The 27,706-nt window shown below is 41.9% G+C and overlaps 2 protein-coding genes across 5 annotated transcripts in view; both read right to left on the bottom strand.

The window, feature by feature from the left end:
- Positions 1 to 22,102, bottom strand: part of camsap2b (calmodulin regulated spectrin-associated protein family, member 2b) — a 33,543-nt gene extending 11,441 nt beyond the window's left edge. For 2 of the 4 annotated variants that reach the window (XM_080293085.1, XM_080293086.1), the window contains exons 1-5: positions 21,228 to 22,102; positions 16,410 to 16,669; positions 9,249 to 9,428; positions 6,090 to 6,176; positions 811 to 843 (exon numbers count right to left, since the gene is read on the bottom strand). In XM_080293085.1, the coding sequence (XP_080149211.1) occupies positions 811 to 843; positions 6,090 to 6,176; positions 9,249 to 9,428; positions 16,410 to 16,669; positions 21,228 to 21,366 (699 nt within the window). In that variant the 5' untranslated portion in view covers positions 21,367 to 22,102. The remainder of the gene's footprint in view (positions 1 to 810; positions 844 to 6,089; positions 6,177 to 9,248; positions 9,429 to 16,409; positions 16,670 to 21,227) is intronic. The other 2 variants (XM_026150546.2, XM_026150547.2) reach the window with 2 other exon arrangements.
- A 1,025-nt stretch (positions 22,103 to 23,127) lies between these two features.
- ticam1 (TIR domain containing adaptor molecule 1) lies at positions 23,128 to 27,425 on the bottom strand. The gene is made up of 2 exons (XM_026150545.2): positions 26,688 to 27,425; positions 23,128 to 26,232 (listed from the first exon to the last, which is right to left on the bottom strand). Exon 2 carries the CDS (start codon positions 26,099 to 26,101, stop codon positions 24,449 to 24,451), a length of 1,653 nt encoding a protein of 550 aa, XP_026006330.2. The 5' UTR covers positions 26,102 to 26,232; positions 26,688 to 27,425; the 3' UTR covers positions 23,128 to 24,448.
- Positions 27,426 to 27,706: the final 281 nt, after the last annotated feature.

Raw genomic sequence — 27,706 nt, 5'->3', positions numbered from 1 at the left:
CGGGTAAGGTAGAAGTGTTAATTTGAGGATCTTCAAACACACACACACCTGAAATAATACAGATTAACATCTTCATGCAAACAAACATTCAGTTAAGCCACACCTCAATAAGATTTATCATGTTATAAATGGTAAGAAGGACGCATATTCATAACCCTCACAACCCTGCTCTCTGCGACTGGTTGTGAGGCGTGGTTAATTCCCTGCATGCATGCTAGCAAATGAACGGTTTGCACCATTTCAACATCTACTGAGAACTCAGTGGCACTGAGGCAGTCTGAAGCTCTGGTGCTGCAGCAGACAATGTGTGTGATTTAGAGTTAAATAATAATGTGTGTGAGTGCATCCTTCCTCCCTGCAAGTTTTCTTCATGTCCCTCTGGGACTATCAAAACCACAGCAACAACTTTACTACATATTATTATACACATTCAGGGCATCGGTATTCTTAGTTTGCCCATGAAGACAAAATAATTATCACATACAACAGAGCGATTATGTTCAATAAAATTACTCAGTAGAAGATCTCATGTTTATGTGCTCATAAGAGCTATGCATAGCCCAGTAGTATAGGTGTAGCTCCCTAATGACAGGTCATAATGGTCACTATGATTTTTGTCTAAGATGTGAAAACGATGGTTGGGTTTGAAGGGTCGGGGGTGTCTGACCAAACCATGACGAGGGTCAGGGCCGCATGCAGTGACTGACAAGGCAAGTCGGGAGGTGAATGTGAAGGGACGGGGGGATTTTTGGGAGAGGAGGAAGTTGGCGGGTTTGTTGAAGAGGTGTTTCTAAGTATGAGTCGACTTACAGGTACTAATCTCCAGTACCATTTGCTAGGAGACTTGATGGTGGATGATGATCGGACAACAACAGGAGAGAATGTTAGGTGTTAGGTGTTTCCCCAAACAACAGCAGGGAAAAATATGCTACAGCTGCTAGGACTCATGAACAAACACCATCTTAATACCTCTACAAAAGCTATATAATACTTAAAATGTGTTACTTTCTTCACACATTTGAAATCAGCATCAAAACACACAGTGAGAATCACAGGATGCATCTGCTAAAGCAGAAGTTTAGTTGTGTCATACACCCATAGGTGCCCATGTTTACCCACATGGAAAAGAAATAGTAAAAACTTATGATTTACTCATGAAAGTGGCCACTTTCTCATTACTTTCATATATTGTTTTAGTAAGTATCCAAAACATACAAGTTTCATTATATAATTTTTCAAGGGATCTTATATCTGTTTTCACTCTTGTGTGCTTTTCATAGAAGTTTCACACAAGACAGATACAAACTTTATAAGATTTATATACATCTTTTCCATATGGGTACATATGACCCTGAACTTTATTTACACCACTTATTTTTGCTGCACTCCATTTCTTGTGATTTAATACAAATAAAAAATTTAAGTATTATTTACCTGCATTATTACAACTTTAAGCTAGTTTAATTTAAGCATCTGTAACCAAACAAAGTTGGTTTGAACCAATCAGCAACCCCTGAGAAGCTACTGGCCAATAAGGTCACAGCTGTCTGGGTCTGTCTATGTTTCATAGGTGTGACAAGAGTCAGATTGCTCAACCAACCCGCTGCCAAGTATTTCTTAAACGACTGGCTTCAAGCGCCTTATGTTCCAATTTTGCATAATTCTCATTCATTCAATCAACTGTAGGTGTTTTTTTTTTTTAGCAGTGTACCTTACCAATAAATCACAATCATCAAAATAAACAATTATTCCTCTTAGTCAAAAAGCCTACTGTGTCTTTAAGTAATGTAACTGGATTAATGTCAGTGAGGATGTTTATTTATAATAAGTAAATGTAATCATAATGTGTACCATACATAAAGAGACCACACAAAGTCACAAATACTACACAGCAACGTGTTTTGAGATAGAAGGCTGTAGTTTAGGTTCAAGGTGATTTATATTTTTAGTATTTAGATATAATGTTTATTGCCTAATTTCAGCTCCTTTTCAATTGCAAATGAGTTATTAACACAATGTACAGAGAGCTAATGGGAATAACTAATTGGGCAAAATAAAAACAGTCAGCGAGTTTGTCATATTCATTCATGGTCCCCAGACTAACTGCAGATTTGATCTTCCCAGTCCATTTGTGCTCAGGCAGGACTTGCAGTTTTATTTTACACTTAATTGTAGTTTAAATGTGCACAAGCCTGTTTCAAAGTCAGATCTGCATCCAAAGTCTAATCCCTCATTTCTTGGCCTGTCTTCTCAGTTTGTTCCATTAAACTTAATGCAGCCTTTTGAAAAGTTATTGACACAAGCTGCAAACTAATAAGCACTCGAAACCTAAAGCTAAAAATACTTTACAGAGCCACAAACATGACCTAATTTTTGCAACTAAGATCCTAAATCTTGTGTAACGATCCAACATTGTGTGTTTTCTAACTTTCTGCTCAATAATACGATTAAGACCTAAAGTCTCAGTCCACACAAAGAAACGCTGAGTGCTTGGTCATAAGACCATAGTTAACGACTTTTCACACAATCCTAGAATAAACAAGCCCCACTGAGAAGTGTCTTGTGCTCATCCTCTGGTGTGAGAGTGTGTGCTTGCACAGTGTGTGTGTACATGTAAAAAATCCTAATAAGTGAATAGACTTCTATCTCTCTGACACTGCAAAGACAGAGCTGTGTGATGGAGCATGGAGGAAAGCAGCTGACTGACTGAGCGTCCAGCTATTTCTCAAAACCTTAAAAAGGCTGTAGTCTTCCTTTGTTCTAACTTGTTTTAACAAAGCCTTGATAGGTCACACACCCCGCGTGTGTTACCACAGCGCAATCGCAGATAGGCACTGATCTCTCTCTGTCACTATATTAACACAAAACAGACAGTAAGCAATAGAAAACGTGCCAAGAAACTCCCACAGCAGATAAAAGCTCTCGTCTAACTGACTTAACCACTCGTGACGTCCTGCAGTTCTTTGAAGAGCCAGTTAATTCTGCTCCATATGAGGAAACACACTCACAGTGACACTGTGCAGGAAACTTACGACCTGTTGCCTGCGAACAGGTTCATCCACGACACTGTGTGTTTTCAGCTGTGAACTGCAGTGTAACTTTGTGGGTGCACCGCACATTCATGCTCCCCAGAGGAGGAATCCAGCCGACTCTGACGATGCCCTCACTTTCCGTGTGCGGCCATTATAAAGGTTCATATTTGTGTGAATCGCTAACAAATATCTAATAAGAAGATACTGTTACTGTTGGGCTGCTGAACTAACCTGTGAGCATGTTTTAGAGTTAAGGTGTCCACTCAGGAAGTGATTCACTCGCTGCTGGTGGACATTCCATACTCCGGTTGCCTAGGTAACCTAAGGTATTAAACATCCTGTCACTGCAGCTTACTCACTTCCTGTATGAATGCCCCTTTAATTCACTGCATGAAAGAGGTCAAATCAACATTTTGTGTCTGTTACCTGGGCTAACTATCTGTCAGTTCTGTGGGTTGCTGGAAAAAGACATTCATGTTTCCCAGATGATGTACCCCACTAGCTTTAGAGGACACTACACTTTCTCTGCTGTCAGCATCAACTTCCATTTCTAAGTTTTGGGCTCTGACCAACATTCCTCACAGAGGCACACAGGCCTGGAGAAGATTCTAGATCCTAAACAAAGGCATGTTCCTTGAATTGCATCTCTGAAATTAGTCCTTTCACTCCATTCAATCAGTGTTTACCTCTCTGAGTTAGAGTATAGCTAATCATTTCCATCTGACACAAGTGATCCCCCCTCCCCCGTTTGTACTCCATCTTGGTGAGATAAAAATCTTTTTTTCCATTTTTAAACGTTCGCCATCTTGTGCCCGTTTTAGAACTCGAGGCCCGACAAAGCACCGCACTGTAGCTTCACGGTTAAGTGAGCAGCAGAGGACGGTATCTGACTGCAGTGTGTTTGTGCCAGTAGACTGGCTCGAAGCGTTGCATAACTACGAGGCCTGCAGGATGACACTGCCTCTCTTCTGCTACAGCTGACAAAGTTCCTGAGTGTCTCTCACTGTGGTGTCATTTCTCCCTTTCCTCCATCTCTGATTATCCCTCCTCCCTCTTTTTCTCTCTCTTGTTTTCTTCCACCCCCGTGTCTGTCACCCTTTCTCTCGTTGGCTTCCCCGCACATTTCTTTGTCTCCTTTAACAGCAGTGTGGCAACTCTTGCCAACATTTCTCTGCAGCTGGTCTGAGACTGAGCTCATCTGTTCCTCTGATTCACAGAGCCCCGTGTACTGAGCTGCATGTGACTGCATGTGTGTGTGTGTGTGTGTGTGTGTGTGTGTGTGTGTGTGTTTAAAATCCAATAATATGAACGCGATTGGTGATAAAATGAGAAGTAATTGAAAGAATTCAAAAATAGATTTAATTAGATATGGCACAATACCACTTTTTTAAGTCCGATACAGATACCATAAATTTGGATATCGGTCAATACCGATATGAATCCGATATAGTGTTTTTAAATCAATAAAACTGTTTTTTTAATATCTTGCTGCATTTTGTATAAGTTCATACTTGAGTTTAAATAAACAACAACACTAAAGCTATTCTGTTATACCTGTATGTAAAAAATGAACTGCACCCAAAATATTTCATAGTTCAGCAAAACTGATCAATCTAATAAACTTAAACTTGCACCATCCTTCCTATTCTGGTATTTGAAAGAGTACTTAGCAGAAATATTAAGCAACCTAACTAATAGGGTTGCAAACTCCCAAAAAAAAAAAAAAAAAAAAAAAAAAAAAAAATAGGGAACCACCCCCCACCCTCCACCTCATGATGCTTAATCGACATAATCAACTTTAATTTGATGCAGTGTGGAAAAAAAATGCACAGAAATAAATTATTTTTCTACAATATTTAAATAGATTCAATATCTTTCTTCTACAGAACTGCAGACTGCACAGATGGTACCTTCCCAAAGGAAAAAGTAGTATAGCTTACTAGGTTACATTAGACTTAACAGTTACTATATACAGTAATGGACTTCTATATATTTTACATAAGATTAAAACTTTGGGTGTGAGATTAAGATAATTATTTATTAAAAGCTAGACATTTTAAATGAGAATAAGAAAGAAAAGTATGTCTTTGTGCCCCCTTTTCCCTGTTCATGCCCTATCAGTCCCCCTGGCTAAACTTTGCTAGATCCGCCCCTGCACAGTTACCAGCCGTCAGCTGCGTAGAAAAAGATCCTCGAGTAGAAAGTAATATTAAATACATTCTAACAACAGCTTATCAAGGTTAAACGTGCTGCTGTTGTTCAGCCGCTGGTTTCCTCTTTCTGGTGAGAAGTGGGCCAAAAACAAAGAAGAGAGACGGACTCGCGACAGAAAAGCCGATCAGCTGATCATTAAGCAGTTTCATGATTGAAGTAGCAACAGGAGAGGGAGGGGGAGAGAAGAGGCCGTCGCTCCATATATCGGTTGTTAAGCTTAATGCGGGAATGCTTTACAAACATTCAGAGATGAACTTACACACTTGCTTTACTTCTCTCTGGGATAACTTCATCGGAGATGAAATGCCGGTTTGGTAGCGAAGCTACAAATACACACAGCCGCTCTATCACGTGAGCACACTGCTCCAACGTGCAAGTTTTGTGAGGTGCTTTTTTGATATTTAATGGATCGGATGACATTTTTTATTTCTCTCCGATATCCGATCCAGTAATTTACGTCAGTATCGGACCGATACCGATACGTAATATCGGTTCGGTCCATCTCTAGATTTAATAGATTTTCTTTTCTTTTTTGCAACACCTGCATACAAATTTCTCATTTACTTTGCTGCTGGAAGTTACCGTAGATTGGAAGATTTATGCAACTCTGTGTGTAAAGTAAAACGCTGGAACAAGGATAAAATAAAAAAAAACTACAATCTGTTGTTTCACAAGACACCAGAGTTTCATTTAGAGGTGCTGATAAAAAGAGCTAACAGTCTCCCCATGTTTGCAGTTCTAATAACAGGAGTTTTATAGCACAGGCATCAGCAGGTCGTTGAACACCCTGTTATTTGGATCATTCGTGGAATTTTTTATTTCAGTCTATGCGTGCGTTCTTACTTTAAGCGCTGTGGCGTTTGACTCCTGCAGTGAAGCCTCTCTCAACTTCTGCTCCTCTACAAGGATGTCCCTCAGGTGTTCATTTACCTTCAAAGAAAGAGAAGGAACGAGAAAGGCAACGAGGTCAAAAGTCAGACAAGCATCTGGTGCACACTGAAAGTGAATAGTGAGTCTGTGCTGAAGACTTGAAAAACCGGCGGTGATAGTAAGAAGGCACACATCAAACAGAAGATTGTTTGTCACCACCACCTCCACCCATCAACGACTGAAGCTAAATATAAATATACCATCGAACCAATATACCGAACTCGGCTAAATTCTGATGCAAGCACAGGTTTAAAGGTTTGTTTTTATTGTTTTCAGAGGATACACATGGTCACATCAGCCATTCCCCCCCGCCATTGCGTGCCACGCCTCGGGGCTACGCAGAGACACAATCGTCAGTGTTTTACCAAGTGTGTATCTGTAAATAAATCCTGCAAAGTGTGCATCTTTCCGTCTTTGGCCTTGAAGCAGACAGCACATGAGTTCTTCCAGAAAGGATTATGGCTGATGATAAGAAGATCTTACATTTGATGAACTCTGTACTGAGGCTTGTTTTATTATTTCAAGGAGAAAGAAAGGAATTCATCTTTGAGATGAGGCTGTTTCACACTCAGCTTACTCCTCAAACACTCATCAAGGACAGTAAAAACCACTTAATGTGACCAAGCAATCTTTAAAAGCGCTGCAATAACAGAGATCAAACTGCTGTCATCTTGAAGGTAAATTTGAATGGATTTTTAATATAAATAGTCACTGCAAATACTGTGAAAGTCTCCAAATACTTAAGAATTACCTTCTTTCTTTTTGTTTTATATTTTTGGGGTGCTAGCCAGAAGGTTCCCTGGTAAAGAGTAAAACTTCCCTAGTTGTTTAATTTGAATTGCATCAAACTGAAATACTGTGTTGTTTGTATTCCTGGAAACTGTAGTTTTTTTGTTGAATTATGGATGTTTCTTATTATTTTGGTGCTTATTTGTCGGCCTTTCGTTGAGATGGACCGTAAAGTGTTGGCTCACTCTTTAATACACAATTTTAAGTGAACAAGCTTTGTGAGTGTAATTTCCCTCCAGGAATGTGCTTAACCTTCTAATTTACACAGTTGGCTGGAGTTAACGGGGTTCATGTTGGGTACGTGTTAGTGCTTTCAGCTGGATCCAGGTGGTGGATTGACCCCAGAGTTAAGTTTTACCCTTTGCCAGAGAACCCTCTGCATGGCACCCCAAAAAGATTAAATAAAAAGGGTATTAATAAGGTCATTTTTTGCAATCTGCTAACACACAGCCATGCTCCCAGCACAGCCCACTCGTGCCTGTGTAATTTATTTATTCTTTTTTTGGTAATTTGAAGTTTAACACTGTAGGATCTAAAATCTCTCAGCCACATGCACAAACGCTGGTTTGTGCATGGATGTAAAACCAAACTCAAGAGTCTGGCAGTCATTCGAAGAGCTGAAGACCAGTTAGATTAAATTGACTTTTGATATGTGATGTTCCACAACAATGAGAAAATCTTTGTTTTAGTGCGTCCTGCAGCTGTAATGCTAATGTTACCATTAGCTTTGATTGTCTCTCCACAGGCCAGAACCATCCTGAAACTGTAATGCTGAGAGAAACAGTAAGAGAGATTGCACATGGTAAATGGAGTGGTACTTATTAGTGCTTTTCTTTTCTGAGCATTCAAAGTGCTTTTACCACCCGCTTCATTCACACTCACACATACAGCCCTTTATTCTATGCCTTAAGCACTTTCTAAGTATCACACACGCAATCACACTCTGATGGATCAGGAGCAATTTGGGGTTCAGTGTCTTTCCCAACGGCACTTTGGGATGTAGACTGGAAGAGCCGGGGATCCATCCACCAACCTTCTGATTAGCAGATTACATGCTCTACCTCCTGAGCCACTGCAGCTTCCAATTGTGGGAACTTTAACGCTGATTTGCAATCAATAAACAAAGTCTGGCTGACGTTCTGTGTTTTCAGTTTGACCTTTGTAATCCAAGCCCAGCCTCTCTTTCTGACAGCAAGAACAGCCTATGAATGAAAATTTTAAAAAATTAAGTAAAGACTGGAGAAACACCCTTCAGATGTTACGAGTGTTGTTGTTGCGTAGTTTGTACACCAGAGGGCACTACTTCTCAGCAAAGTTAGGCAGAGTGCAAACAAGTTTTAGGAAATCTGTTCATGTTTATGTCTGAAGTGAAGAGTAACATCATGCAATATTTTTGAATATTAGATTTTTATATCACCAAATCAGTATCAGTATTGGTTTAAAAAAACAAAAACAAACCTGTATCGGTCGTAGTTTAGCTGAAACAGGTGAGACTACTATCAAGTTGTTAAAAATACTGACTGTATGTAGAAGATGGATGGAGATCTGAAAGTTGAAGCCAATGTGAAAGCTCTTTTAACCTGTATTCATTAGGTGGTCAGCAGGTGGCGCCTCCTCTGACTGAAGAAAGAAGTTCGGTTTTATAGAAATCCGCCCTGTGACTTCAGCAGATATTTTCCTGGTGAGCTCATAGTGACAACTGCTACTTATAAGACTCACTGAACACAACAAAGCTTGTTTTCTAAATTATGCTCCCGATTGCAGTGAAAGAGGAGAACAAAGCAGAAAGAAATGGCTACTCTATGATCCATCATTTGCTTATTTGCTTATCACATCCGATTTCAAAACATCAGTGAAAAATGCTCAGATTGAGGCTTCACAACTGGACTTACTAACCACCATCACGCTGGCTCTGTCACTCTTTTATATACAGTCTACAAGGTTAGAATAGTCGTACCTCAGTGGGGCTTTACAGGCTTTAAAGCCCCACTGAGGTACAACTATTCTTCCTAATCCTGCTTTAACAGAGACTGGGAATCTCTCTGGCATTATCACATGTGCACGGTGCCAGTTTTTCCATCTTCTCCTCTTGCAAACATATTAGATTTCTTACAAACAGTGGAGGAATTAAGAACTGACACACTTTCCAGGAGCTTGAGTGTCTACTAAATCCAGAGAACAAAGTAAGTAGAGTGAAACGATAAAAAGCCACCTTGGTAAACGGCTTAAGGCTTAATTTAGCTCGTGGAGACAACATCTCCCTGTGTTTGTGTATACGAGTACCTTGTTGATCCAGGTGGTGACTGCATCCTCTGTGTCGTAAGGCAGCTCCTGGATGCGTCCGTCGCCGTTCGATGGTTCGGCTGTGGAGTACCTGTTGATGCAGGACATCACCCTCTCCACGCTCACCATCTCTACGGTGTACGCCATCATCAGGGTGTCTATGAGCGCCAGGTGGGAACTCTGCACAGACACACAGCAGCCAGATCAAGTTAAAAAGGCAAAGTCAGCTACAGATTTGAAATTTTTATTTTATCTTTTTCTTTGAAAGGTTTTCCCAAAAGCAACAGACTGACAACTGGGAATTTTTACATGCAAAGTTGCCAAAAAGAGTGTGGGGAAAAAAACAAACCATGAAAGTAATTTATATAAATGGCACATTTGTTTTTAAAAAAATCCACCTCACTTTCACACAGTCTGTCCAACCAGACCAGCTGCTCAGCTGCCTTCTGATCACCATCCGTCTTGCCTTAAGCCATGTAAAACTGCTTCACTGTTAAACGCTGGAAAAAAATACTTATTTTTTTCTATTAGGCACATTTCGTCCAATTTTGAGTCATTGGCTTTATCTGAGTGGTTGTAAAAAAGCAACATCAACACCTACACAAAGCTTGACATTCTCCCAGCCTTCCTAGTCCCATTCCAGGCCGGTCAGACCAACAGACCTCCCCTTCCCTTTCCTGTCACCCTACAGTCAAAAACATTGTATATATATGTGTGTGTGTGTGTGTGTATGTGTGTAAGCATATTTGCCTGCTGCTTCCCTCAGCATTGCTCTGTGCGTCCAGCCTAACTAAACAACCATCTAAAATCTGGAGCTCCATGATCGAAGTGACTCAAACTGACAAAAACAAGCAGTGAGGCGCTGTGTCTAGCACAGGCCTCTATTCATAACCACAGAGCCACATGCAACAGCCAGTGTGACCAAGTCTTTTCCAAAGAAACAAACTCCTGCTTCAGCGCTATGAGTTTACACTTCCACTGGTGCTCCGAGTCATCACGGCATGTCGTCCTGCCAGTCTAAACATGCAGAGAGGTGCAGGAGTAAAATGAGCTCTGACCTCATGGAAATACGTGCTGAGATGCTTTGATCAGCTGTACCTGATGTGAGTAAATGCTACTCAAGTTAGCTGTGCTTACGTTGCACACATTAAATACTGTTATGTAGACCAAGTGCTCATACTTATCCAGTGTAAGCTCTGTTCTTGAGTTAGTTAATTTATTATTTAATATGAATCCCAACCCCAACCAACACATCAAAACCAGAAGCTATGCAAACAAACAGAAAAACAGAAGAAGCAGCAGGTTCTCACGCTTACCATGACTTGACAAACATCAGTTATTAAGTTGTTTATATAAACAAATATGTTGTGTAAGCTGGTGCGTCTGAGGATGGTGGCTGGTTTCACCTGCAGCGCATTACACAGGTGCCCAGGATTGTTTGGACAGCTCCAATTTATGATTCTTACCAAACTTATTGAGCTGTTTATGAAAACGTCTGCAGACAGACACTGTTTTCAATTCTTGCAGTTTCAGGATATTGCCAGATGTCTGACATTGTGTGCATTCTCCTCCAGATGTGCTGCAGGACGTCTGGCTGACGGCTGGACAGACGAACGGAGAGAGACGCCAAGCAGCTTAGAGCGAAGCTAAAGAGTGAAATACCGTGATTTAAATGAAACTCGCTGAGCTTTTTCTGTGATTGAAGCTTTTCTTAAGTCATTTACATAAAACTACTAAATCTTTAATATTGGTTAGAGGCTTGGGTAGGTGTGTGCATGAGTGTGTGCAGGGCTCTGAGCAGAGAAGCCACATGAATTTAAATGATTGTGACAAATCACTTATGTTCATTTTTTAAATAAGGATGTTTTTAAGCTGACATTTTTTTTATATCAGGAAAAAAAAAAAGCACTGACATCCAGCATTTTATTTGTCATATTTTATGGAGAACATTAGTTAAGGCACATAACTCTCTGTAACCTGGTAGGACAGACAACAGTTACTGTAGCTCTCTTTATTCTTTATGGTAATGTAAGACTGCCCATACTGAAGCAGCTCTGTGGTCTATGCAGAGAAACAGAAGCTAATTAAGTCCCTCCCACCGTGGATGGGAAACAATTCTGTTTTCCACTGACTTTGTGGGTCAAAGTAAAACAAAGTTACTGACAGTAACCTGTTAAATGGACGGATGGAAGCCTCGCCATGGCAAAAGTATGGTGGCCCTGAGAGGACTGTAACTTAAGAAAACACCAGAAAATAGAAAAAACTAAAATCGTAAAAGTCCAAAAAACACAAAAAAAGTTAAGTCTCAGTGCAGTGCGTTTGACCCAACTTTTTGTCTTCTATATATTTTAGCTTTGTAACAGCTAACCCCTCCAGTGGTTTTCAGTCTTTACAGTACACACAGCAGTACCACCATAGGTCCACACAGGCACATTCCTGGCAGATTAGATGAAGGGCAATTTCTGCTGTTTACCCTGCAGCCTGAGCGATGAAAGATAGTAGCGCGCTGCCCTGATAACTTTCCAGACTTGTAAAATCCTGAGTTGTATCCAGTAAAACCCACTGCAGTGTTTGACATTCAATTCAAATGAATGGCTCCGGTACTCAAAGTGCACTAGAGAGTACCTGACACAATGTGCTCGCACCTACACAGCCACTTAACATTGTTTTAAAGCAGGGCTGGTTTTTTGTCTGAGTGCCCACTAATGCTGCAAGAATAATAGCCTGTGCAGAAATTATAGTCCACGATGTCCATGTGCATGTATGTTGGAGTAATGGGGATGAACATAAAAGTGTGAGCCTGAAAGATGAGGATGAGCAGGACGGGCAGTTTTCAGTCGCTGCTTACATATTTACAGACTGGTCAGATATCCACAGGGGAAAAAGACGCTACTGTTGATAATACAACAAGATTTTAAGAGCCATGTGCCATCTATTATGCCTCCACAAAGACCTTTGTGGTGCGTGTCTGTGCACAGAAAGCACTCACGGTGACAGACACGCCTTATAAGGCTGTGGAGATGGCAGGCGCCTGTCATGTAAAGCGCTGCAGTACGCTCGTGCACATTTTCTAACAGGAATTCATCGGTATTCATTCCCACAGCTGTGTGCGTGCGTGTGTCCCTGATCAAAGGCATTTATAGTAAAGCACAAAATACAGCCAAGCAAACAGACAATAAAAGTCATTCTCCACAAACATCACAAGTGCAGGGACATCTGAGCCCCGCAAGTGGTTGTACTGCACAACTTTACACCTACACGCCTGCCTCTACCCAGATGTGGAGACTGATAGCCGTCTTTCTTTTGCAAACATCTGCAAAAATCTCCAAATTTTTCTGCGTTATTCAACAGAGAGCTGATGGAGGGATACACGCCCCTCTGCAGAGAAAAATCAGTTACTGCTCAGGCTCCGTCTCTCACTCTCTCATTTGTCACTTTCTCGTTTCAGTGTTTTAACACTGAGGGCGACGAGTCAAAGAGGAATGAGAAAATAAAGCAGGCCTTGTACACGCCACCGGACATCTGACTCCATCTGCTCCACGGAGGTGTGAATTTGAAGACGGGCAATTAAAGGAGCTCTAATTTGTGCGCCAGACGTTCTTTGACTCAGTGTGAGCCCCACCCTCCACAGTGCTGCAGTAGTGCACATCACGTCTTCCTCCCTCCTCTCCTCTAACCCTCCCTCTTCCCCACGTATGCCGCTCCTCTCCTCCTCCGTCATGCCCCCCTCCCCCCCCCTCCTCCTCCTCTCTCGTCTTTCCAGATGGCCATATTAACACGGGGCCTTTTCCACACATACTCTGGCACACACGTGTCCTCATGACTGCCAGAAAGGCAATACCTCCTTCACATCTTTTCCAAAGCTCTTCCCACACTCACCCTTTCCCCTCTTTTCTTGCTCTACTTTCCTGCTTTTCCTCCTGGACAGCAACCAAATGGCAGCCGCCAAACTACATCTCCCCCACTTTTTCCTCTCGCTCTCTCTATATATCCATTCGGTCTCTGACAAACTGCCACGCTCCCCTCCCTTCCTCCTCCCTCTCCTGACATGAGTTATTCTTCTGTAGCACAGCACTGAGAAAACCATGAGCTCATCATTTTCTCTGCAGATATACCATAACCCAAAATGAAAAGCCTCAACTCTAGTGTGACCGAAATGATCCTGCTGAGTCCATAAATACATACAGATCCTCTGCTTTGCAGAGGCAATCTAATGAAATCACAAGGACACAGAGTAACAATAAGACCAGAGAGATTAACTAATAGCCTGCCGGCGCGTCAGACAAATGAAGGTCGATGAGTTAGAGAGTCGATGGGCTCCATTTGTTTACTTAACGACTGTCACTAAATCACCTGAAGCACACAAAGACGGAGGCGTGTGGACACACACCGGTCCTTATGTGCACTTCTACAGGTGTGCAAGGACATGGGGTCATTTAGCGCTGCGGCAACCTTCAAGAAAACCTCACTCACGCGCTGAAGGAGGCAAAGAGTACAACCAAACACAGACACGAAAATTCAATTGGCTGCGTAACTTTGAATTACCTCTTGGAGCTGAAAATGAGGGCTAATAAAATTCAGCTACAGCCTGAGAAAAATGCAGCGGCACAGGCAGGCTTAATGAAAAGTGCTAACTGCACCAAAATTCAGGAGAAAATCATTTCTGGCTTAATTTCACGCATTAAGTAGAGTTAACGTGACGCAAAGACAGAGAAAGACGAGAAACGCTGAGAGAGGCCGAGAGAGTGAAGGTGGAAGAAGGATGGAGAGGGGTGGAGAGAGAGAGGGAGGGAGGAGAAGGAAACGGTGCACTGCAATGCAGACACCTTTTGGCGTCAGCAGAAGTGCCCGGGCTCCAGCCGTGCATGTGTTAGCAGTGTGTGTAGATCTGCAGGCATCAACTCACCATCCTATCAGAACTAAAGCAAAATACACTATTGTGAGCTCCTCTCACAGCTTGTAAAAGGTGACAACATTATTACGGCTTTATATGAGACAATCAATTTGTAGATCAATCGGAAATTATCAATAGTTACTGTAACTGTTTCAATTATATTTCAAGCAAAGATGAAGCCTTTTTTTATTTGAGAGAGAGAGAGAAATCTGGTCTGACTGTTTTATACGACAGCAAACTGATCATCTTTGTTTTGTTCCACCATTGCTTTGATTGGACCAACAACCAATTAGACGACATCGGTTAGCTAGTAAGCCAAGTAGTTTTTTCAATTTCAATTCAATTTCAGTTATATAGCATCAAATGACAACTACACTCACCTCAGGGCGTTTTTTTTTTTATTTAAATTTACCATTTTCTGACATGTTTTACGCAAACCTCACAATGAGCTTTTATTCGATGACGTAACGCCGCTACACTGTAATGTTTTCCATCCAGTCCAGAATGTAGTTTTGACAGCACACGACTATACGTGTAATATCTCTTAGTGAGGTGACCTGAGTCAAGTTTGCGCTGTATTCAGTGGCTAAACAGTGAGGAACAGTTTGCTATAGGAAACCCATCATTAGCCGTTGTTTTACTTGCAAGAAGACAGATCTGTGAGGATGGTTTAACAGTACGACTCATACGTATTCCACATGAGGTTGGCACACAGCAAAGCACACAGTAACAGCCACGGTCATATTAGTGCCAGTATAATTATTTCTAACTGTGTAATCAAATAAAGCTGCTGTCTGGTTAATTGATTAAAATGATGTTTAAAGTCACACATTTCTGCTTCCACTTCCTCAAAGTGAGCAGTGAGGGTTTGCAGGTTTCTCTGTTGTGAATAGTTTTGGAAATTTTGTCAGATAAACCAAACAATTTGAAAATAAATTGGGGTCTGGGAAACGCCGGCACTGTTTCTGTGCTGTTTGAACATTTTCTAAAGGATTTATGAAAATATGTGAGTAAACAGTCACTATAAACAAAGTATGATACATGTGAGCACATGCGTACATTTGCAGAGATTTAATTGATGTCGTCACCAGAGATGGGCAGTAACGCCTTATTTGTTACTTATAACGCGTTACTGTAATCTGATTACTTTTTTCACGTAGCGAGTAAAGTAAGGGATTACTATCGCAAAAACGGTAATTAGATTACAGTTACTTTCCCGTAGGAACGCTGCGTTACTGCGTTACTAAAACCGTGATTTTTTGCGAGAATGTCTCATGACAGTGATGTAAGCAAGTTTGACGTTCGTGACAACAGCTGTGTGCAGATCAGCAATGGATAATATATAGAGTGCGGGAGAGAGTATGAGCGTGCAGCGTTTAAAGCGTGGAAGTACTGACCTTACTTTGAGTTTGATTCCATAAAAAGTGACAAAAACATTAGCGTCCGTTGTGCGTGGGAAGAAAACTTCTTTTTACAGCGAAAAAAACCCCTAAACTTCCGAGCAAGCACCGAGTGCGCAACGACGTAATGGGAAACTCACAGAGAAACTCTGCACCAGGGTAAACCTCCGCCTACCCTACTCCTGCTTTACAGGTGAAAATAGAGCAACAGGACCTCTGAGTCTTTTATTATTTTATTTATTTTCTGCTGTGTTTTACTTGCATCTATTTGAAAGACTGAGTGTAAACACACAAAAAATATTTTATTTTATGTGCTGGAATGTGCAGAAAATAGGTTTAAATATTAAACAAATTTCTTCCAGTCAGAGAATGTTGCATATAATTTAATTTCTGCTTGATGCATGAAGTTAAAAGATTAAAACTAATAAAACAAGTTTTAAAAAGAGACTTTTCCATTTGATTACATTTTGTATGATGGATTATGCAGAAAAAGTAGAATTGGGCTGAAAGATCTATCGCTTTATCACCTATTCAGGTTGTAAATCGTGTTTTTAAAAAGTAACTAAGTAATTAATTACTTTTGGGGAAGTAATCAGTAATTAGTTATTGATTACTTTTTTCAAGCAACTTGACCAACACTGGTCATCACACATTTCACACATAACGCCTACACGGATAATACCATACCGGGATCTTTGGATTTTAAATGTGAATCCACACATGCTTTGAAATCCAAAAGACGTCGCTGTCCACGCTCATGAAAAACATCTAACGAATAAATGCTCATTGAGGCAGAGAAATCCTTCTGTGTCACCTACTTTTTCACTGAACTCATTCAGGCATTCTGCCAAAAACATCTCCACTCACCATGTTTATGGGTGTGCTGGTCAGATCCCTCTCTGTGACCAGTCTGTCCTTGTCTGTGACGTACAGGCCTTTCTGGGCCAGCGCCTGAATGACAGCATTGTGTCCCAGTAACGGTTTGACAGCATCGCTGCGGAGGATCAGGCTTCCCGCCCGGCAGTAGAGCTCTGCAGACTGAAGCAGGCAGGCGACCGGAGGCTTCAGGTGCTCCTGGTTGTATTGGTCCCTGTAGAAAGGCTCAGCCAGCTCCTCTGGCACTGCATCTGAGGGGTAATACAGAAACAGAAAATGAGACAGGTCAAAGTTCGCACCTGCAGTTCCTCATATGGCCACTTGAGACCATTCTACTTTTACAGCAGAAATAAACAAATCAAATTCAGTTTTGGTCTTCATGAAGCTGCACGGGACGGTTATTTCCTTTTATTTCCACAGATCTTACTCATTTAAATTATATTATGCTAATATAATTAAGACCATAGCCACCTACAGAGACAGGTGGGCTTGGAAACAGGTGACTGGAGCTACTAGCTGTCTGCTAATGACGCTCACTGAACAGGACCTCTCAGCTCTCTCTGTTCTGTGTCAGTGCTTCACAAATTATAGCGTCCCATGTGGTTCATTTTACTAACAGGCCATTCAGGAAGTCTGTGCTCCAGGTTTGTTTTTTTTTAAATAGTGAATACCTAGTAGCTCTGCTTCTGTGCGATGCACCCATGCAGGCTACGGATGTGCCTTGCTAACCCAAAAAACAAGATGATGATGGACAACATGCCAAACTCAACACTGTGGCCACAAAAACACTCACCTGCTACTTCATTAGGCACACCTGTTCAACTGCTCGTTAACACAAATATGCAATAATGGCAGCAACTCAATGCATTTAGCCATGCAGACATGGTCCGAGCACCCGAATGGGGAAGAAAGTTGATTTAAGAGACCCTGAACGAGGCATGCGCCTCTTTTGACCACAGTGAACCCATCGTCTGACGACTGTTTCCAGCACGATAACAAAACTCAAATCATCTCAAACTGGCTTCTTGAACACGACAATGACCTCACTGTACTCAAACGACCTCCACAGTCACCAGTTCTCTGCCCAACAGAGCGCCTTCAGAATGTGCTGGAACTGGAGATTCACATCATGGATGTGCAGCGAACAACTGTGTGACGCTATTGTGTCAACATGGAGCAAAATCTGAGGAACGTTTCTGTCCAACTTTCACCTTTAACCTTGTTGAATCTACGCCACGAAGGATTTGAACACTCCCGAAGGCATCAATGCTAAGAAACAATCACACAGAGAATCAAACAGATAATAAAAATGAAACCTGAATTTTACGCTCTGCTTTTCCCGTCTTTGCTACAATTCGCTACACTCTAACACACAGACACTCACAAACTTTCAGAATGTAATCAACACATGTCAGGAGGTCTACTGCATGTCCAATTCAGAGCCTGTGTTAGTGTTGGTGGAAGTGTGTGTTACAAAGCATGAAGCACCTTCTAATCCTGTTACCTCATCCTGTAAATCTGATTTGAAGAAAATAGCCAAACAGAAACAGACACACACACAAAACAGCTTCTAGAAGTCACTCACTCCGGATCCTTTTCATCCTACTATGCTGTTGTTAACCACAGGTTGTGACTCACAGCTGAACTAGTCATTAATCTATCACTGAATGACATACATACTGCGCATATGAACTTCCATCCCACAGGCATGACTTTCAGACAAGACGCCTGTATAAGAATGTGTGTGACACACTTTTAAAAGACTGTGTGCTTCAATACGCATGTATTCCTGGTGTGTAGGGTCATTTCCTCTCTGCCTGCGTCTGAATCACCCTGAGGAAAACAAAGGACACTGAAGGAATCCATCTTAAAGGTACAGCTTTCCTCTTCGAAACAAGAAAAACCGTGTGGAAGAAAAAGCTTTACCAAACAACTTTAAAAAAAATCAAATATGTAAAGCTCAGTGCAGGGAAAAAAACTCTTATTAGGCTTGTGATCAAACCTCAGCAGTTTTCCAGTGGCTGTGGTTAGCACAAGCCTTCCTGTGCTTCGACAGCGGGTGATGAAAAGAGATATTTAAAGCAACAGGCAGATGTTAAACGGCTCCATAACAAGCCCTCCTGCATCCAGCCTCAGCGTTCAAAAATCAGTCGAGTTTTTATAAGAAGTATAAAGTTGATTAGCAGAGAGGAGCTCACATCGCTGCGACTTTGGTGTCTGATAGTTACACTTTTGTTGGAACTGTTTAGCTGCACTCCACACAAAGAGCTGTGACAACGATCTTGGATAATAATGCTTTCTGTGTCACTTTAAAGTCCTAAAGAAATCACATGACCTTTTACACTTAAAGGTCAATAAAACAATTAAACAAGGAGCTAGAGCAGGCTAGGACGAAGAGCCCCGCTTTTGTAGAGTTCATGAAAATTTGCCTGGTCAAGTAAAAACTCTCTCCTTTGTGTTGGCCATCAAAGAGGAAACAGACAGGAAGTAGCTGCCACAGGAAGTCCACATGGAGAAGACTGCTCCCCTGGAGACCTCTGGGATTACCGCTCAGCAGCGTTTATATCTGCTGCCTTAGAGCTCTATGTTTAAATAGAATACATATTAGTTTTACTGGGTCTAGTTTAGTGCTCATCTTGATTATTAGTATACCTTTAAACCTTTAAAGACTTCTTTGGTCATTTGTGTGAAAACAACACTGACATCTTGTTTGAAAACTGTTGGTGAATGCATAAGCTACCAGACATGGAGCACCAAGAACACTCACGTTATGTTCCTGTCGATGTGGTAGATGTAAGTCTAATATCTATGGTCTCAACAACTCCGCTCGTTACACGTCAGATATCATTAAGTTTCTGATGTAGTAGCTGGGGAGCGCATTTACACTGGAGCACCTAAAATAAGGTCAACTAAAGGCCAGTAACAACCACGAGCACCTAGAGAACCAAACTCGGTGCTTCTCGTTATCCAGAACATCCTTGAATACTCTATTCTATTAATAGTTAGCACTGTGGCCGTGCTGCTGAAAAACTCAGGCGACCTTTGTTGTTTTAAGTTCATCTGATGCCAACGTGGAGCTCTCAAAAGTTTATTGTTTATTTCACACACACACACTAATCACAAACTCTGTTGCTGATCTTTTCAGCTCATGTGATATCAGTCCGCAGCTTTAAAAAGGATAGATTTTCAGGGTTGTATATATTTAGACACATATATGGCATGCAGATCCATTTCTCTGAAGTTGGGGCACAAACTTTAAACTGATGGGCACAGAGCTGTTCCCACTGAGCACCACCGGACTCAAGCCATAGCTCATGCTTCCTATCTAGGCCAAACAGGACTCTGAGGACCGGTTATGAATTGGGCCACAGTTCTCGCCGGTGCTGGGAGCTGAAACTGTGTCACCGGAGGCACGGAGGGAGAAAAAAAACCCCACCAAAGTGGCAGCAGCAGCATGCTGCAACAGCCGCAGGGTCCTGCACAACCAAGCTTGGCCTTCTCACACGCTACTATCCTGCATGTCTCTCCACCATGTCATTGCTCCTGAGGCTGAAGAAAAGTAACGTAGTGCTCACATTGGTAAACGCTGTAAGATCAATGAGGTCTGCCTCATTGTCTGTCTGTGTAGTGTCCACGCAGATGTTGAAAGACTTCATTAACAGCTGGATGAACCTCTGGGCTCAGACGATGCTGGAATTGCTCCGTCTTTATGAGGCCGAGATGTTTCACAGAGTACAAGAGACAGGCTAACGCTGAGGTACACACACATGCTGTCACATATACAGACAGAGATCCACATGAAAACACCACCATGACAGAAGAAGCTACAGCTAACACTGGGCTGCCTGGAACCTGTGAGCTCTAAGCAGCTGTTAGACACACAGAATCATTTCAGGAGGAGATATGAAAAAACTTCATTGTAATCATTTAAATGTTTTTTCCACTAAGTAAATGTGATGAAACTCATGTGTTTATGGGTTCTTTGCCATTTTTCTTCACTTTATGTAATGATAAAATTAAAGTTTTGGCACAAACTTTGGGTTTAATAATCATTGGTCAACATTTATCAGATGGCCTGATGTAGAGAAAAGCAAGTTTGCCATGATTAAAAACACAATTAGCCAAAGCAGAAGAGTCTGTGCTTGGTTCAGCCCACTGATTACTTCAATGATCATATTTTATGCATGTGAATAAATGCACGTGTGCATTTTATTTATAATCCATTCTTCCGGGGAGTATTTTGATTTTTTTTTTCTTTTAAGACCAAACTATTATTCTCTTAATATACCAACAAGTTACAGTCCTAAACTGAAGTTATGAGCAGAAGCTGATCCGATCTGTCCAACCTGACTTCTGCTATTGGGAATAATTAGCAGCAGGTCGGCAAAAGGTTAAACCAATAATCCTGAACCAATAGTGGAGGGATACAGTGAGGCTGATATGACATATGGACTGACTTTAGAAACCCAGCCTAATGTAACCAGGAGAGACATTATTATGGGCTCCAGCTAGTTTAAGCCTTCATATAGACTCCAGGTTAGTGTGCGGTTAAATAGGACTTTGAATGGGAAATAATGGGAAGATTTCTTGCCCTAATAACGAGGTTTAATTGTGTTTGTCTGTCACAGTGAGAGTCTGATTACAGGATGCTGTTTACAAAACAGTCTCACTTGCACACCCTCTGGTCCGACACGACAGCAGGCCTTATTATTACACATGTTAGATAATTATCTTAACAGCGTTTTCCACTATTCTCATCCAAAAAATAAATTTAAAAAAAAGGGAAAGGAGGAGCGAGGCACCACCTACCCGAGCCGAAAGCCTTGGCCACCAGCCACGTCAGACTGCATGATATCTTGGCCCTGGTGAAGTCGTAGTGATCGAAGCTCTTGATGGCAGGGACGATGAAGGTCCGTCTCATCCCTCTGTCATCTGCCGCATCTCCCATTGTTTCACTGTGAGGGACCCGCTGCTTTACTGCTGCTGCTGGAGGCTCAGTCTGCAGGAGTTCCTCCTGACTGCGGATAACATCCCGTCCAGAGGAATTCAATGCACCAAAATTTCCTTCTCCCAAAAAAACCGAAAAGAATCAAAGGGGGGAAAAAAACCCAACAACTTTGGCCTGGTTTCTGAGAGCACGACGAGCTGGAAATGAAACGGCGCCCCTCGGTTCATATGAGCTCCATCCTCAGCGTTACGTTTCCGTGATAGCCTTAAACCCTGGCAGCACGGCGCAGTTTAGTGGCAGGATTTCTGAAGATTTCCTCCATTCCCTGACATTACTATCCTCCGGTCTCCCGACATAACGGAGCAGCTGTGTGGCACGGGAGGAGCGCTAGAGCCCGGCACCACGGGGCACTTCCCCGGTCACACCGAGTTGGCTGTTGGTGTTCATGCCGCTCTCCTTCTTCTTCTTTTTTCCCCTTTCCTAACTGTTTTCTCACCCTCTGTATCTCGGCGGCGTCTCCCCTGCGCTTTTCCTGCCGCACTGATCGGAGGATGGAGCGCACTGCGCACGCGCGATCCACCCACCCACTCTGCTCAGTCCTGACAGGAGTCGCCACAGTGTAATATAAACCAAGGTGGAGTTAACTAAATCCCAGATGTTGTTTCCAAGGAGAAATACACTTCCAGCTAGTTCAACATGTTCTCCTAATGCTGTGAGGCGATCCGCAGTTCACTGAAGTGTTAGGAGATGAGGACAGAATTAGTAGCATCCCACCTCAAAAATGTGCTTAAAATATTCAATCAGTGGTGCGCACAGAGTCTCCCACAGTGTGATGTTATAGTACGACCGTCTGTCGCTACAGACATAGTATCATGTTACATACTGTTGGCATCCTTACAAAATGTACACAGAAACCTGACAATGTGATGTGGAAGAAAATTTATAATCAGAAGAAGGCTCTGGGCTTCTTCTCAGTTGGCTCAGTGGGTAGATTGGGTCATCTAACAATTGAAAGGTCAGTGGATTGATCTGTTGCTTCTCCAGTCCACATACCCAAGTATTCTCAGGCAACATACAGAGCCTCAGGTCCAAACTGGGAGCTGATTCCATGGCAGCCTGAAAGCTTAAGTCTTTGCCTCCCATTCTACTTTTAGAAACTCGAGGAACCACAGGTAAGCCCACAGTCTGAAAGCAAAGTGCTCTATTAGACTTACGTGATAGAATGGCATCTTTAAGATATGTGACCTTCAGACCATTCAGGACTCTGTGTGTGAGGAGAGGGACTTCAAAGCTACCTCTGGATATTACCAAGGCAGATAAAGAGATCCTAACATGAAAAGCATACGATCTCTCTTTCTAGTTTCTGTCAGCACTCTTACTTACATTTGAAACCAGCTGGATGATTGTTGTTGGGACCTCACAGTAATAATAAATTACAATAATCCAGCCTGGAGGAAATGTGGGTTTTTCAGCATCACTCTGAGACAGGATGCTCATAACTTTGACAATATTGTACAGAAGAAAGAAGACAGTCCCAGTACACCACCACCAACGTCTGCTGCCTCATAATAAACGCCAAGAAGAATTATCAGCTTTTCAACATTTTGTTTGAAAACTGAAAATAGAGAACATATAAATAGAATTAATAGCAGAAATGCTGCATTAGATTTCAGTGCCCGGTGAATATACGTGATGCGACACAACTCACATGCTAATAATCAACATTTTGACTTTGACTGTGTGGAAATGATGTGAGAACTATCATTATCTTCAATTTATTTAAAATAAATTTATATCACAATAAAGTGCAAAAAGCAAATGTTTCTCATAACCTTCTGAAGTATGTCAGTAGTTCAAAGCTTACGGACTAAAATTCTTACATGACAGAAGTTCAGGTCATAACAACTTGAGATGCTTTCTTAGCAACTGAGACTGAGGATCAGTCACAGAAGACAAAAGTACCATGAAATAAAGCACAAATGTGTTTGACAAAGACATCATCATCATCACCATCAGTAAACCGTTTGATATTACATCAGAAAATGTGACACACAAGGAGAACTTAAATGAAATATCAATGACACTAACAGTAAATCTATAAAAAAAAAAAAAAGAAGAAGAAGAAGAATCAGCAGAACTAAAAAGACATCTGGAAATGTACGTTTCTTTTGAAAGGTTTTAAAAGTTTTCCCTGGTAGTTTGTTTTGACATGAATATGACCCGATCAGCAAGTTCTTTAAAATCATCTTTCCAACCAATCACCGTTTGTCAACAAGTTGCTTCTTGTTGCATTTTTCCCCTTCATTTCAACTTAATCATCATCCAAATGTTACACATCTGTTCCAAAGTTTACACAGCAATTTCCTCCCCTCCCCACCAACCAGTCCTGCAGGTGGCTGCCCTTCCCTGAGCCTGGTTCTGCTTTTTCTTCTTGCAGTCACCAAGTACTTGCTCAGAGAAGGTCGTCTGATTGTTGGGGTTTTCTCTCTGTTATTGTAGGGTCTTTACCTTACTGTATAAAGCACCTCGAGGCGGCTGTTGTTGTGTTTTGGTGCTATATAAGTAAAACTGAATTGAATTGAACTGATTACATTTGGCCATACTCAAATCAGCACTTGAGATGAATATGGAAATTATATTAAAATTACTTTTTGGACAGTGACTATGCAAGATGACTGCAGTCATGGGAATGGATGAGAAGTGTGTAAGAGTGCTGCACCCTAGTGTCTGCAAAGAGCTCATACAGCTGAAGAGGTTAAAAAGGAAGCCTCTCTTATTAGTCAGTAGATGGCACTCCTATGCCAATTATACCATAAAATGGCCCTTGCTCTGTTCAGCATACTTTATCACTACTACACTGTTTTCATGTACTTAATGGCTCTTTTGCTGCTCTATTGGGATTTCTTTCGCTGACAGGTTTGATTGCACTGACGTAAACTACAGCAAATAAATTCCTCATAGTGGTCGTTACAGCTTTAACACTTTAGTGTTCAGGAAAAACATGAATACTTCTTTCATTCTCAGCATATAAACTGATGCCACACGTGCCATAAAATGTCCAGCTTCACTGCTCCCCCTTTGTTTAATTGGAATCCTCCCTGTTTGCATTTCCACCCAAATCCACATTCATTCGAGAGTCGTTACCAATCATAATGTAGTTAGCATTTTCAATATGAATGTTTGGCTGTGGGTGCCACGCAGCCGTCGGGGGCCCTGGTCGAAGGTTTGGTTCTACTGAGATTGTCAGATTGCTTATTTTATTTAAATGCTTCATTGTCTGTTTCTGAGCTTTCTCCTGTTTCCAGATCCATCTCTGTTTTTTAATTTTTGCAGGCAACAATGACTTTTGGATCTTTTTCTCAAAGTTCTTTCTCTCTTCAAGTGGATTCACTCCCTGCAGCACCATAGGCATATCCTGTTTGGGCATGCAGTTCTCTCGTGGCAGCAGAGGGATCACAGTGTTGTATTTATGTGCCTTGTTTATAGAGTTGACGAGGGCAGCGTTCGCCTTTAGATCCAGCATGCAAGTGTTGAAGTTGCGGGTAAGCAGCAGCAGGGTGAAGGCTGAGTTGTTGATGGCGTCCTCCATGCTCTTTATAGTGGTCTTTCCGGCAATGGAAAAGTCAGAGAAAGTCGCACCTTCAAATTCACCACCAATGACTGCTTCTATTTTCTCCTTTATGCTTTCGGCCATATCTGAATCTTCCGGTGCATGCAAGATAACAAATGCATAAAACATTTCTTCTTCCTCTTCTTCCACAGCTTTGCTTTCATGTATTTCTCCAGGAACACTCGTCTTCGGTAGTTTAGGACTTGGCGTTTTTGTTTGATTGTCTGATTTCGTGTCACTCTCATTGCTCACTAGTGATGCTGCTGCTGCTGCGCCATACTTACTTGAGTCTTGTTTTGGGTCAAATGGAGGAGATCCAGTGGTCTTAGGCTGAGCTTCAGATGACTGAGGTGGCTCGGTCACATTTTGTGCTCTGTTTTCTTTAACGCTGAGGATGGGAGGATTCGATTTGGGGTTTCCTGGGTTCCCTGGAGAGGTTCCGTGTGCTTGAAACAAGATTGTTGAGGGCATACTTATCTCCAGATGAGTAGGGTAAGAGGGCATTGAGGGGAGATTTGCACTGAGGGGGCTGGGAAGAGATGAAGCTGATGAAACCTGAGATTTTTCCACACTACTGAGAAGATTGGAGTCAGGCTCTGCCTTCTGATCACTGGAGGGGGACATCCACTCTGCACACTCAGGCCCACAGACATTTTTAGCTTCCTCCAGGAATTCATAGTTGTATAGTTCCAGGTCATTACCATTTCTTGTTTTTACGCAGTCACTAGAAAGAGCACGCTTGTATGCCAGATTTCTCAGCAGTGGATCACACAGCCTCTGCTCTGTCAAAACTTTAAAAACATGAGCCAGCTCTTCCAACGATTCTCCCGTTAAGGCTTCAAAAAGACCGCAATGAGATCCAAAATCTTCCAAATTGCCTCCTCTCATCTGACACTTCTCGGCCACATGCTTAGCGAGGGAGCTGTCCGTCAACATCTGGAGTTTGTCGAGAGCTTCCACCTCCTTGTGGAGGACGATGAGACACAAGGCGTGTATGATTTTATCTTCAGGAGAGTCACCCAACTGGAATGTCAGACTAAGGAGTCGTTCTGAAGGTGTCTTAACAAGAAGGTCAAAGACATCCCTCAGTCCTGTCCCATGGTTGGCTCGGCTCTCGAGACTCATTTTCAACTTCACCTGTGAGCCAGCGTGTAACAAAGTCGATGGGATCACATGTGACTGTCGAGCATAACCATTCTCAGTTCTTCAGGGACTTGAGTTGCTGAAGAAGTGCCGTTTCCTGTATGTTCCTCTTTCTTTAGGCATAAAAAAAGAAAACGTGTCAGAAATCACAGAGCTAACACGTGGTCACAACATGATGTGCTTCAACTGTATTCAAAAAGTAACTTCAATGAATTTTAATACATCAAGCTTAGCATTTTGTCTCCCTCTTGTGATCTTTCATTATTCCTCTTTGGATTATGTTCTGTAGAGGTAAAATAAACTTTCATCTGATCATTTTGGACTAAAACAACGGAAATCAGGACCAGCATCATGTTCCAAAAGCTATGACTGAGCTATGTGTGTGTTTCTAGCTCAGAATAAGGAAGTCCCAAAGAGTGCTTTTCTGCTTCAGTTAAGTTTTCAGATAGAAACTTTTTTATCTTAAAATCCAAAAACAAGGCTCTGAGAGACCGATGATTCCTCAGAATAACCCTAGCCTCAATAAGTCTCCTCAAACTTCTACACTAAACTTTTCCAGTGAACGTACCTGCTGAAGTTGTAGGCCTCTGCCAGCCTGAAGTAATTTTGGAGGACATACTGATGATGTCACAGCTTGCGAAGTACAGGAGCTCAAGAGGGACAAAAGACTGAAGCAGGAAGAAGCCTCAATTCCAACTGAGACTACAGCTCTCCCGTGGGTTCTCCATATTACAGAGCTGTACCGTCCTTAAGAGACTCTATTTATAATGTAAACATTTAACACTTTAACATGTATTTTCATATAGTATGGTAACTTTTTCATATAGTTTGCATCTGCCAAGAAGACAAAGAAAAAAAGATCTCTTCTTGCGGGGAAGTGTGGAAGTCTTGAGCACAATGGGCGTACAAGAGAGGAGGAATTCTGGCATTTTCCCCTCTCGGCTGAGAGGCAAGTGTATTTTTATCCTCAGAGGAAACCTCCAACCCTGTATTTACCAGGGGTGGGGTCACACCAGGCACACTGAAAACCAAGATCAAGTCCTTCAATGCAGCGCAGACACAGAGCCTCTCTGTTCTGAGTGCAGAGAGCGGTATGTGATATGTTTACTGCACGTAACCATTTCTGAAGGATTAATGTGACTCTATAGGAAGTGTGGTTTTTATGCCTTCCTTAAATATCTCAAGGCTGGAATTTCAGTTTCTTTATGGAATAAGACACATAGCACACACACACACACACACACACACACACACACACACACACACACACACACACACACACACACACACACACACACACACCCTCCTCTGTAACTGACAGCAAGCCAAGAAAACCAAAATCAAGAAACCATATGAATGATACATTTAATCTACACTCACTGGCCACTTTATTAGGTACACCTTGCTAGTATTGGGTTGGGCCCTCTTTTGCCTTAAGAACAACCTTTATTCTTCATGATACAGGTTCAACAATGTCCTTGAAATAGTCCTCAGAGATCCACCGCAGGACTGAAGTGTGGTTACTGTGGAGGCCTTTTGAGTACAGTGAACTCGCTGAAACCAGTTTGAGAAGAAGCCATCGGAAAA

The sequence above is a fragment of the Astatotilapia calliptera genome, chromosome 18 (assembly GCF_964374335.1).
Source record: "Astatotilapia calliptera chromosome 18, fAstCal68.1, whole genome shotgun sequence".
Classification (NCBI taxonomy): Eukaryota; Metazoa; Chordata; class Actinopteri; order Cichliformes; family Cichlidae; genus Astatotilapia; species Astatotilapia calliptera.
The sequence above is the reverse complement of the archived record's forward strand: the minus strand, read 5'-3'. Positions and strand labels throughout refer to the sequence as shown.